Source organism: Suillus plorans (assembly GCF_016647745.1).
Source record: "Suillus plorans strain S12 chromosome Unknown HD556scaffold_61, whole genome shotgun sequence".
In the NCBI taxonomy this organism is placed as follows: domain Eukaryota; kingdom Fungi; phylum Basidiomycota; class Agaricomycetes; order Boletales; family Suillaceae; genus Suillus; species Suillus plorans.
The window spans coordinates 128,154-139,764 of record NW_024537445.1 but is presented as its reverse complement, the minus strand read 5'-3'; the positions used below and the strand labels follow the sequence as shown (position 1 = coordinate 139,764).

General features: G+C 49.2%; 5 protein-coding genes across 5 annotated transcripts; 3 read left to right on the top strand and 2 right to left on the bottom strand.

Moving 5' to 3' along the window:
• The first annotated feature begins 275 nt into the window (after nt 1-275).
• HD556DRAFT_1399414 (Sds3-like-domain-containing protein) lies at nt 276-3,958 on the top strand. Its single transcript, XM_041303790.1, has 4 exons — nt 276-1,779; nt 1,831-1,982; nt 2,046-2,145; nt 2,201-3,958. Exons 1-4 carry the CDS (start codon nt 354-356, stop codon nt 3,619-3,621), a joined length of 3,099 nt encoding a protein of 1,032 aa, XP_041156282.1. The 5' UTR covers nt 276-353; the 3' UTR covers nt 3,622-3,958.
• On the top strand, nt 3,908-5,705 carry HD556DRAFT_822933 (NUDIX hydrolase domain-like protein). The gene is made up of 6 exons (XM_041311735.1): nt 3,908-4,738; nt 4,792-4,950; nt 5,010-5,042; nt 5,094-5,172; nt 5,224-5,290; nt 5,346-5,705. Exons 1-6 carry the CDS (start codon nt 4,128-4,130, stop codon nt 5,456-5,458), a joined length of 1,062 nt encoding a protein of 353 aa, XP_041156281.1. The 5' UTR covers nt 3,908-4,127; the 3' UTR covers nt 5,459-5,705.
• An 825-nt stretch (nt 5,706-6,530) lies between these two features.
• HD556DRAFT_823147 (uncharacterized protein) lies at nt 6,531-6,946 on the bottom strand. The gene has a single exon (XM_041311736.1). The coding sequence runs from the start codon at nt 6,835-6,837 to the stop codon at nt 6,577-6,579; it is 261 nt and encodes an 86-aa protein (XP_041156280.1). The 5' UTR covers nt 6,838-6,946; the 3' UTR covers nt 6,531-6,576.
• HD556DRAFT_1297242 (uncharacterized protein) lies at nt 6,816-9,014 on the top strand. Its single transcript, XM_041299441.1, has 6 exons — nt 6,816-7,241; nt 7,299-7,691; nt 7,739-7,903; nt 7,954-8,301; nt 8,353-8,526; nt 8,590-9,014. Exons 1-6 carry the CDS (start codon nt 7,056-7,058, stop codon nt 8,695-8,697), a joined length of 1,374 nt encoding a protein of 457 aa, XP_041156279.1. The 5' UTR covers nt 6,816-7,055; the 3' UTR covers nt 8,698-9,014.
• Nucleotides 9,015-9,573: 559 nt separating this feature from the next.
• HD556DRAFT_822913 (uncharacterized protein) lies at nt 9,574-10,906 on the bottom strand. Its single transcript, XM_041311734.1, has 2 exons — nt 10,064-10,906; nt 9,574-10,010 (listed from the first exon to the last, which is right to left on the bottom strand). The coding sequence occupies exons 1-2, from the start codon at nt 10,574-10,576 to the stop codon at nt 9,921-9,923; spliced, it is 603 nt and encodes a 200-aa protein (XP_041156278.1). The 5' UTR covers nt 10,577-10,906; the 3' UTR covers nt 9,574-9,920.
• Between the last annotated feature and the right edge of the window lie 705 nt (nt 10,907-11,611).

Below are 11,611 nucleotides of genomic sequence, written 5' to 3'. Positions count from 1 at the left end.
CACCTCACCCTCAAACCCAACTGTCCATTCATGCTCCTTCATAATATTGATCCTTCAAGTGACCTCTGCAATGGAACATGTATAGTGTTATTGGAAATTTGGATGAGAGTGTTGAAATATGTATAAGACTTGGTTGCAAAATTTATGTTTCAGTGGTATAGATGGCCACATACATGTCAATACCCGGCAGGTGTCGGGGACTGGCGCAGCCGAGCGCTGTTACGGTACAGGTATCGAAGACGCCCCAAAGGAGCGCTTTGCGCTCCGTTTCCTGTGGGTTACATATGTAGTTGTCTGAAATAGCTAACAATTAGTTCCGCTATTCCATATCACGTGAGACAAGACACGTGTGGATGAGATTGCGCACGGTCCAATTAAACTTCCATTTTCGGACGATCATCTTTGACCAGTGCTCGTCTTCTTGCTTGCTGTCGCCCATGATGACAGGCTCTCCAGCCTCACTTGAATCATTGAGCTCGCCTTCTCCATCGCCGCCGCCCCAAGAAGATTCGGGTCCCGGCTTGGATGCCGAGTCCGAGCTATCAGAGCTTACAGACGATGAGCTCGTCCAGGAGTCTCAGTCGCCCAAAAAGAAGACTAAGACATTCATTGACGGAGATGCTGAAGATAGTTCACGTCGTCGTCAACCCCGTCGCGGAGGAAGAAAAAAGCGTGGCGGCCTGGTCCCTGCCCCGATGTGGGACTGGGCATACAAATCGAAGAACTTCAACTCAAATTCAAATTCAAAGAGCGAAGGAAGTGCTACACCCGGGGTCGAGGAAGAGGAAGAAGAAGAGATGGCTGGTCCGCCTCGAGCCATGGAGGAGGAAGAGGATGACGAGAATGAAGATGATCCAAGGGACGACCTCGATGGCGACAGCCCCGACGGGGATGCCGACGCTGACGAGCCTCTTGACGATGTCGGCGTTCTTGTCAATGGACGTGCGAAAGATTATGACGATGAGGACGGTGCTGCTGACCCGCAAAATTCTACCTCTAATTCGGCATTGGACGAAGAACCAGAGCCCTATGCCTCTGACGAAGACGAGCTGGCACCTGTCCTTCCAAAGCGTCGTCGCGTCGACGACCCAATTTCCCCTCCAAAGCGTCGTAGCCTCCTTGCTCTATCAAACGGATTGCTTGAAGGAGAAGCCGACGGAGATGATGATGACGATCCTCCCGCCCTCAACGACCATGAAAACGACACCGAATCTGAGGACAATGACGGACCCCCAGATGCGGGCTTGGACATAGACGTGGATATCGAGGCAGAGCCGCCCTCAGCACCGGTCAAGACAGTCACAACTGTTCCATTGATTCCCATTGACATCACAGCTCCGCTGCCAGCGTCCGTCGCGCCCATCGCAGCTGCAGCTGCCTCACATTCAATAATGGCAGGTTCAACAGTCATTCATCCACCATCTCCTACTCCGTCTGCATCTTCTGTGTCTGGGTCCCGCTCACCCTCCTCTTCGCGTTCTCCGTCGCCCAAACCCGAGAACGGCAGACCGCAACGTAAGAGTAAACGAGGCAAGAAGGACAAGGATGAAGACTGTGATGCTGCGATATTAACAGCTCCAGACGCTGAGTCCGCTCTCCTTGAAGCGGAGGTGGACGATGAATTAGACATGGAGATGGAGTTAGAATTGCAGCCTGCTCACCGTGCAGAAGCTCTGGATGTGCTTGCGACTATCGAGCTGAAGTTTGCATTATTACGGGAGAAGGTGTATGTCGAGAAAATGGAGGGACTTGCGTGGGAGGAGGCATTGGTTTCCGAGGGTGTGTATGTTTACCCGTTTCAAATTTGTCCATGCTGAAGACCTGCTTTAGGAGCACACCCGGAGCTCATACATCTGCAGGCCGAACTGAATAAACGTCGCGACAAACGTCTTGCCCTTGCTTGCAGAAAACGCGTGTATGAGGTTGTATCCGCCAACAAACGGCGGAGGACAAACGAAGACGCGGTCTGGAGTTGGTGGAAGGTGCGTTTGATGCGCGTCCTGTCCATACCCGCTACTCACATTGTGTTTGATGACTCGACTTAGGTCGCACGAGATGACCTGCAAACAGAGATGATTGCTGAGACCAACCGTAAACGCCGTAAATTGGAGCGCGAACGCAGAGCTATCGAGAGACCTCAACCAAGTAAGATTATTTTCTCTTGCTTGTGTCTGTACGGTTCATGAATGTTCTTTTGCAGTGCGCCGCATTCCTAACGCAATCCCCGATCCACCTCCCGCACCCACCATTCGTCAAATTGCACAGATATTACCTCTCACAACATCCCGACGCCACATGCTTGCGACTGCATACCCCGACTTGAACGCCCTCCCTCAAGCAGATGCGGCTGCAGATCTCGATTTCCTGCATCAGCACCGTATGATGAATGCACGCATGGTTATGGGCCCAATGTATGGCGCGCCTTCCATGGATACTCTAGCATTCCATGGTGGCCCAGACGTGCGCATGCCGCCTCCGCCCCCGCCACCTGTATTCCAACAACCCAGCCAAGTGTACCCATTGGGTGCACCAGGACGCCTACAGCGCTTGCCTTCTGGACCTGCCCCAGCACAGTATGATGGCCTCCCTCCTCCCGCATACGGCCCGGGAATGCCGCCACCTCCTCATTCAGAACAACAATTTTTGAATGCAGCACTACAGGATACAACGCGATTTGCAATGCCCAAGCCAGCAGGTGGGATGGATTGGAATGTAGGAGCGGAAGGGCGACGCCGTGAGGAAGAATTGGATCGTGAGCACCACCATCGACACCCGCACCATACGCATGCCCCACCACATCATCATGTTGGTAGTCACCACCATCACCGTCATCACCACCACGTGGTGCATCATCACCACCCGCCCGAGCCGCAGCCACAACCGCAACCACAGCCAGAAATGGTTAATCATAAGCAGCAGCACTGGAATAAACATGGGAGCCGTCCGTCATCCACTCATCCACCTTATGAAGAACGTGACCGACCTGTTGCAACGCCATTCGTGTTGGCACCGTCGCATAATAGCATTGCAGGCTCGGCCTCGGGTCCTGGATTGCCAAGCGGGCCTGCGCCATCACCAAGGCATGGCTGGATGCATCAGGATGACCGCGAGCGCCCGCCCCCATTCCAAGCTCCACCAGACCGCTACCATTCCCCTGGACCTCATCGGTACGCAGGACCTTCGTCGAGTCACTCTCAACATACACAATCTACCCTATCCCGTCAAAACTCATCGGGAGTTTCTCCACCTCGCGCCCGACCCCTCCCTCCCAGTCCGTCATCAATACCGCACGCTGGATTGCGTTCGCCGTCACGCTTTGAGTCTCATGCGTCTACGGCTAGTAGCCCAGTGATGAAGCCCAGGCGACCATTGTCTCCACCTCCAATGTCTTCGTCAAAGCTTGGTATGCCGCCTATTGGTCCAGCATCCGGGTTTTCTCCTCGCCTCGCGGGTCCAGGAGCACCGCCTAGAGAGATGGAGGGTGGCATGAACGGTGTCGCGTCGTTATTTGGTGGGGGAAGCAGAACAGCTTCCCCCCTCATTTCATACTTGCCAGCCACTCAAGGTCCACGACCTGCTTCATCGAAAGTGAATGCTATGCAAATAGTAGATGGACCCTGATTCTATTCGTATTCTTCACCTTCATCTTGTTTACTACAGCTATATCATCTTGTTGGGCACCGTACATATTGCATTTTTTTTCTCCTTTTCACAGTAATTATGCCACGGAAACCTGGAACTTTGTATATTCTCTTGGGTCTTATTACAGAGCCTGAGGCCAGGATGGATTTCGTGATAATGTATATATGGGTCTTGACTTAGGAGAGCATCGGCCGAGCCGTGGTCGAATTATGTAATAGGGCAGAATGAAATAACGACCCCCCACACCGTACATATTGCTTGTTTTTTTCTGTAATCACTGATGCCACGGAAATCTGGAACTTTGTATATTCTCTTGGTCTTATTACAGAGCCTGAGGCCAAGATGGATTTCGTGTATATGGATCTTTCACTGCGCACTTGTCGGGACTTACTAGAAGAGCATCGGCCGAGCGTGGATATCCTGTATGTGTGTATATAAGGTCGAATTAATAGGGCACTACAACTTCTGTGAATCAGAAGTTTAGAATGTCTAACGACCCCCCATCTCCCGTATCCTCACCACTTTCTTATCTTGAGCTCGTCAAGATATGCGACAATTTTCGCCTACCACCTAACTTTGGCTCTTCTGATGTCTTTCAGAAGCCTTCCGACACAGACTCTTTCGTGCCCTGGACACTATCGCAATCTCCAGGAAGTCCTGCTGTTGGGCTCTTGAGGCTCGACATAGTAGATCTCCTTCGAAAGGAGAAACCTGGGACATGGGTCATTCCAGAACCTCAGGCCGGGTACCGTGTCAGCTTTGATGCATCAGTCAATACCCCGAGAAAGCGCACTGCAGTGCTGAAAGAGCTCTGTGAGCGCTGGCGCGACACTGGTGCATTCCCTGCGAGCATCGGGCCCCGAAAATGGCGGAACGAGATGTACCCTGTGTACCGGAATCCCTTTGGAGTGCACGACTACTATCCTGAGAATGATTCCGACGAGGGAGGAGGAAACTACGCCTTTCAGATGGAGCGCGCTGCGTGTGCTCTTTTTGGTGTCATAACCTATGGAATACATATGACTATCTATCAAGGGATAGCTAGCAGCCCACAAGTGAAGATTTGGGTTCCGACGCGGGCGAAGACGAAGCAAACGTGGGTTTGATTGGTTTATATTCATAAAGTACATAGCTGAATGGCCACGTCAGGTGGCCGAGCTGGTTGGATAATAGTGTTGCTGGCGGGATACCCAGTGGCATGCCTGTTTTCGAGAGCCTCGTCAAGGAGTGCGAGGAGGAGGCCAGTATGGAAGCAGACATCGTGAGGAATCATGCGAAACCCGTCGGAGCAATCAGCTATTTCTTCAGGTATCGCTCTGCAAGACTTTTGGGGTGAATTACAAAGTATAACCATGAGATGATTGCAGGAACAGAATGCACTTCTTGCAACCAGAGGTCGAGTAAGTGCTGTCTGATTCTGTGCGCGGGGATCTCAACAACACGCTCTTTAGATACGTTTACGATCTTGGAGTACCACATGATACTCCGTTCCAGCCCCGTCCATTAGACGGTGAAGTGGAATCTTTTGATGTACGTATATCTGTGTGTCTCTTGACCATGCCAAACGATCTTATGGAATAGTTGCTATCGCTGGATGAAGTAAAATCAAAGTTGAGGCAGGGAATCTTCAAGCCCAATTGTGCTGCCGGTAAATGCTAATACAAATGGCCTACAAAGTCTTCATTAAATGTTTGATCCCACAGTCCTCATCGACTTCTTTATCCGACATGGCCACTTGACACCTGATGATGAGCCCGATTATATGGAGATTGTCTCAAGATTACATGGGAGATTTGAATATGAAAGATGGTGCTGACAAGTATGATAGGCAAACGTTTGTTGCAGCGTTACAACAACTACGACATAGAATTCGTGTGCTGTATATGATTAGATGTCAGTGTGTGGAGAGTCTCTGAAGACAATGAAGTTCAAGATAGATCCACAGACTGGTACAACCGTAAATGGAAATGGCTAGCACTTTACAAAGTTTACATAAATTCGGGCCTTAGGATTTTGCCGCATCACTGCCGCATCCGTGCTGCACCCTACACAACAAGTGTCTTATATGCGTATATAATATGTCTACGTCGTCCACAAAGGTCTTAAATATGATTTATGATTAAGAGATACCATAGTACATGTTTTTGTGTAAGAATTATCGTGGTATCATAGTGAATATAGTACTTCATGGGTGCGGTAGTGACGCGGTAGGGTGCGGCAGGGTGCGGCAATTCTGAGATTTTGTGGCTGTGTGGGCAATACTGAGATTTTGTGGCTGTGGGATGCGGCAATTCTGAGATTTGGTGGCTATGCACTACCGCACCGCACCAACGCATCCTTCTTACCAAATATACTGCGACTGCCATAGACGCTCCTCCCAAGTTCGACGAGTGGGCTCTCAGTGGTCTGACCAAGGACAAATACGTACATGTGCACCCTCATCATACAATATACGGACTAACAACCATGCATCTCACATATGAATCAATGCACCCAGTCACAGGCGAGCACAACAGCATGCTCATCCTCCGCACATCAAGTACTTCCATTCACCTTCCTTGGCCGTGCCTGGGGCCGTGGTTTGGGCTTTTTGGTATGTTTCTCTTTCTTAACAACTTCGGGCTCACTTCCTTCACTAAAGTTCGGCCCACACTGTTGGTTGGCACTGTTTTAATGCAACCTCCCACTGTGAATATGAAAACGACGCACATCCAGTTCTCCTTCAAATTCTGGTGCATACGGATCTCGGTCACCATGATTCCAGTGCTCGGGGAGACCCTCATATGGATTCCATCGGTCTTGGTGCGTGCCACTGAGTCGTATATAACAGATTGTAACTAGCAGGTGCCTGTCGAGAGTGACAGGTCATTGTAAAGTGGGTGCTCTAGAATCTATATAGTCTGACTCTGAATGTCATCGTCTCGTACTATATTACTAGGACTCACTGCTGCCGCGCCCACTACCGCATCCGTGCCGCAACACGCCCAACACGTCCTCTAAATTCAACCTCTCAAAGGCATGTCCGAGAGGCGCATAGTTGATGAGTTCGACAAGTAATGCTGCTAGGTCAATTAACTTGTGTATGATTAGAGTAGTTGTCGGAAATGAGCGTTGAATGTTGGTTTCGGTGTGGTGCGTTAGCGTTAGTGGTGCGGCAAGTTGCGGCAGTGATGCGGCAAAATACCTGAGCCCCATAAATTCATCGGCATATTTATTTTTGGCACAAAACGTCGGCGACCAGCTGTCGAGGCTGCACAAGGAGCAGGTTATCTTTCTTCTTACCCTTCAAGGCCATTTGTTGGCACCTGCGAGCCAGACTTGACTGCTGTCGCAGAAAACCCAGATACCTAGTCTGTGGCTCGGGAAAACCCACTGATCTCAGTCTAAAGACGTCTACTTCGAACACTCAACCGATGGTCACGGCAGACAACCTAAATCTCGACGTGCTCGAGTTAATTTTTGCATTCATCTCTGGAAGTGATCTCGTCGCTGTCTCGTCTGTTAGCAAGTCTTTCCTCGCTGGCGTTATTCCGTGTTTGTATGCCACGATCTCTTTCACCGCAAAGCATACCAAACGATATAGACCCGAAGGAGGAGGGGTAAGTCGAACGTTCGTGAAAAAGAAACATGCATGTTTCTCAATAACTATGCATCAGATCATATCACCATTCCTCACTCTTCGCAATCACCCTGATCTAGCTGTCCATGTTCGTCAAATTGACATACATTGTGCACCGTTCATCGCAGCTGGACAAATACATCCAAAATTCCTTTGGGAAACTGCGGACGCACTACGAGTTTGCAAAAACCTAACATCATTTGTGTGTGGGCCGAGGATCCTCCCAGCCCTGCTCGGCTCCCTGCAGGGAAAGGAACGCTTGCAGGATCTACACATCTATGCCGCGCTCACAACGACGCAAGGGGAGATGCTGCAAAAAATCACAACACTACGCAGCCTGACTCTGGACTACCCGACCTGGAATATTGTGGATTCGCTGACGAGATGGGCTCAGCCGTTACAGCGAACACTTTCGCACCTCACGATCTTCGTGCGTTCCTTTCGCTTACTTTCAACATTTTACTGAGGTTTGGTTAGATGTCTCAAGAAGTGAATGGCATATTATTGGAAGCCTTGCTCCCTCTACTGCCTCGTCTTCGTGGGCTGCACCTCATTGGATGTCCAAAGGCTCCTCATACAGTGGTCATCAAAGCTGCTACAACACACACCCCATCGTTGAAAGAATTCTCTTTCACTATATTCGTGCGTCTTTCCTTCATTGAATATCTCTGATACTCGCTCATTTTCTGCAGGAAAATACCCCTCCACCAAGCCTTTTTTGCCTACCTACTATCACCTTACCCAGCCTGCAGCATCTTGCCATCGACGTGCGTCCAACATCTGATGCAACGGCTATGACAATGGCATCGCTCTTTGTTTCGCTGACCTCTCTATCTACACTTGTGCTCAAGTTTGCGGACCGTCAGCTCCCTATATGGAACTCTGTCATTGATCTCATTGCTCCACCCAGTGCCGTCACAGTGCCTTTGAAACGTCTTGCTCTCATGGACTGTGCAGTTCCAATTGACATGGTTGGAAAGCTAAGCTCCAAGTGCAAAGATCTGGAAATGTTGGAAATACCGCTGCCAATCAAAGACATTGTACGTTTTTTTCCACATGGCTGAGATACATCATCACAGGAATCATTCCAGCAAGCCTTTACTGCAGCAATATCAAGTTTGAAGGAGTTGCACACGTTGACCGATGTTGGTGATGCCCACGCAAGTCACGGCCCGCGTGCGACCTTAGCAAGGAACGACGTGAGATACATGATGCGGGCGTGCGTAAATTTAAGGACGATAGTGAGTGATGGGCGGATGTGGACGGTGAGTTCTAGCATTCTCATTTGGCGGCATGGAGGTAGCGCATTGAGCTGACTTTTCCCACAGGGACGTCCAGATTGTTTCATTGGTGTAGCAGTCACGCCCCAACGGTACAAGGCCAACGTCACACAACATTGGTTTTCCCCTTTAAAAGAATATTCATATTTGAGTTAATTTTTGCTGTTGTTCATCATGCTAAGATCAGATGACCGCGCTTATAATCTACGGCATACTGGTAATTGATGTAGGCTACCGAAGCAATTCGATTGAGTGCTTTCAGCCTAAAGACATCTCTTAGCTGCCTTCCTTCTGTTCCTTCTGTGTCTCATGAATTTCTGCTATTCTGTATCATACTACTCACCTCCACCGCGCTTCCCCGAAGCTCATCTGCTCTATCTCGGTGACCTCCCCTCTTCTGAAGACAGTCGTGGTGGTTTATGGTACTATGACTGCATTGGCAGTTACCGCAACTTGCAAGTAATAGACTTACGGCCATGCCGCAGGATGAAATATATGTGGATGTGGCTGAGCGTTGTGGGGGAGATTTCGGTCCGTGAGGTGTTGCTCCAATGTCGCGCCCTGCACAATTACTAGTCATGTAGACCTTGCATGTCCTCCTGCTTTGAAACAGCATGGGCAAAGTTTGAGAACTTACTGTTAAGAGTGGTGGATTATCGTCGGATGTACATGCACGCATAACGCAGTTCATGGCAAGTCTAGGGGAAACACCTAGCAGTCTCACTGGGGTTTTTGGCATCTATATCGTATCAGTACATAGCTATATAATAGTACAAGCAGTGCTAGCGTGCAATATGAATGAATTGTCCTATCACGCCGTAGCCACTAGCCACGAGGAACGGCGCACAGTGGGTGTTAATTGACGCGCTCGAACATATCTCTGAGGCCTGAGCGCTTGAGCAGTAAACGTTTGCTACCGTGAGACCTAGTATTGTGTCAGTTGAACCTTCTTACATATGTAAAAAAGTATTCGAACTTCGGAAAATAAGCCGGTGCATGGTAGTATCTCTTCCAGCAGATAATGTTTATGGCAACAAGGAGACTGGTACATCTTGATTGCACTTGCCAGGACAATGATACACATCTTACAAAGGCTATACTTCTGATAATGAATACGCTATTGATACACACTATATAATATATAAAACAGCACACAGCTCTAAAGCCTATGAAAGTGGTTCATAAGCTGTGAATGGCCCCAGAAGGCGTCAAACACTACGTGAGATCCGAAACGCAAAGATAAGAACACCCGACGAAAAAATATAACGCCCGACACACATAGCCGTATGCCTAAACGCCGCATGACTGAGCTTGAGGGGCCGAAAGCCCAAGCTGTGAGCTTTGACACCCGCTTATGAAGATGTCCCCATTCCCTGCTACTATTTATCGACTAGCTGGTCCTTCATCGCTAACCAGCCAAAGGCTCCAGAGATACCCAGAGCAAGGCAAACATATGGCCGAGATGAAGACTAAGAGGGAGTATGCATGAGTGTGTGACAACTTTAGATAGAATCTAAAGTACCTGTGAGGACGATGTTGAGTATTTGTAACGGGCTTTTCGCGAAGGTCCATCAAAGATTTCATATACAGGTTCTGAGGTTGATATGAAAGGGGATGAAGGTGTGTGTGCCTGTCTGTTATGCGATAGAGATGGGTATTGCCGTATTTTGTGACGATTTTCAAGTGCTCGCGGTAATAAATATGCTGGGCGAGCAGGGCCATCGAATAGGATGGGGGGAGGTAGTGAGGAAAAATGTTGAGCTCGAGTGAAGTTGCTAGCGGCATTGCTGGATTTTTGTTCGAGAGCAGCGATACGAGTTATCGTGGCCGTTCGTCTAACAAGTGCGGAAGATTCTCCCAGGCGCACCGGAGCGTCAAAGATGTCAAAGATTGGTGGAATAGTGAGTGCCTCGTATCCTTGCGTAGTTATCGCAACTGACATCGATGAAGACAGGCGCGTAGGTAAGGATTGAGTGACTCTTCCGTATGATGCACTTTGTAGTGCAGTGGCAAATGGGCGCCGCAGCGAAGACATGGCTGGATGATGAGTGAGAGCTAAGTATCATAACCTGTGGAACCTGCCTTTATATGCAGGGTATGATGCATGGAATGACCGGTCCTGATATCATCTCGATCTGCAAATACAGGGGAAAAGTCAAGAGAATAGCCTCTGGGAACAGTGAATTCTATTGGAAAAGTACTTGTGGCGGAATTGAAGCGGCTATAGGGAATTGAATGTGATCCGCTCACCTGTTCAATCGCAACACTGCGCTGACCTCGGTAGAAAGCATAGATTTCTGATGCTGCCAAGCACGCTATGATTGAACTACCGGGCCACTCTACTCTTGGAACAAACGGTAATAGAATGATGCCGAGAGCACATCTCGACGGTCAGCGGTTTGCCTAGTATGCCGGCTTCTTTCGTTGAAGGCGACAACAACTTTGAGACGACCGTTACTCAGCCGCCAAGATGGAAAGGTCCGGATGCCGGACAACCGCTTGATTATTGTTAGTAGTTAGTAAGTCATGATTCGTCACCAATGGGGAGCTAGGAAAAGATTTGCGTCAAGAGAAAGATGGACGATTGCCGCATAAACGCCGCCACTATTAACCATGGAGATTAATAGTACCCAATTGCAGATCCCCCTACATACTAAATAGAAGCTTCCGATGTACCAGTTGCTGGAATTGTGGTCACATTATCCAAGGTGGCGAAGAGATGAGGAGATTATCGAAATGAATGGTTTCACATGTTGAGGACACATTTCTGGAAATCTGATATACTATTAGTTCCTGTTAGCACCAGTGACGTGAAAGACTTACCTCAAGTCGGACGAATACACAGAGGTTGCCGAGGAGGATGTCACCGTTACAACTTGCGATCTGGCGCACCATCACATTTTGACAGAGACCTTCATTTGGCTGTCGAGGCCGGGTGTGTTTTCCCCACAAGCTCAGATTACAGCTTGGAAACTGAGATACGTATTCTAGCATCAATTTCATGTGTAATCTGAGTCCTCTCCGAGATGCGGCCTAAAGGCTGTATCGGATCGAATCGTGCAGCTTCCAT

Bases quoted from the DNA above. Each gene is read 5' to 3' on its own strand.
- HD556DRAFT_1399414 (XM_041303790.1), top strand. From the start codon at position 354: ATGAGATTGCGCACGGTCCAATTAAACTTCCATTTTCGGACGATCATC. The intron at 1,983-2,045 runs GTGCGTTTGATG...GACTCGACTTAG, and splicing joins CGGTCTGGAGTTGGTGGAAG to GTCGCACGAGATGACCTGCA. The intron at 2,146-2,200 runs GTAAGATTATTT...GTTCTTTTGCAG, and splicing joins TATCGAGAGACCTCAACCAA to TGCGCCGCATTCCTAACGCA.
- HD556DRAFT_822933 (XM_041311735.1), top strand. From the start codon at position 4,128: ATGTCTAACGACCCCCCATCTCCCGTATCCTCACCACTTTCTTATCTT. The intron at 4,951-5,009 runs GTATCGCTCTGC...AGATGATTGCAG, and splicing joins GCAATCAGCTATTTCTTCAG to GAACAGAATGCACTTCTTGC. The intron at 5,291-5,345 runs GTAAATGCTAAT...TTGATCCCACAG, and splicing joins CAAGCCCAATTGTGCTGCCG to TCCTCATCGACTTCTTTATC.
- HD556DRAFT_823147 (XM_041311736.1), bottom strand. From the start codon at position 6,837: ATGGGGCTCAGGTATTTTGCCGCATCACTGCCGCAACTTGCCGCACCA.
- HD556DRAFT_1297242 (XM_041299441.1), top strand. From the start codon at position 7,056: ATGGTCACGGCAGACAACCTAAATCTCGACGTGCTCGAGTTAATTTTT. The intron at 8,302-8,352 runs GTACGTTTTTTT...GAATCATTCCAG, and splicing joins CGCTGCCAATCAAAGACATT to CAAGCCTTTACTGCAGCAAT. The intron at 8,527-8,589 runs GTGAGTTCTAGC...CTTTTCCCACAG, and splicing joins GTGATGGGCGGATGTGGACG to GGACGTCCAGATTGTTTCAT.
- HD556DRAFT_822913 (XM_041311734.1), bottom strand. From the start codon at position 10,576: ATGTCTTCGCTGCGGCGCCCATTTGCCACTGCACTACAAAGTGCATCA. The intron at 10,011-10,063 runs GTACTTTAGATT...ACTCCCTCTTAG, and splicing joins ACTCAACATCGTCCTCACAG to TCTTCATCTCGGCCATATGT.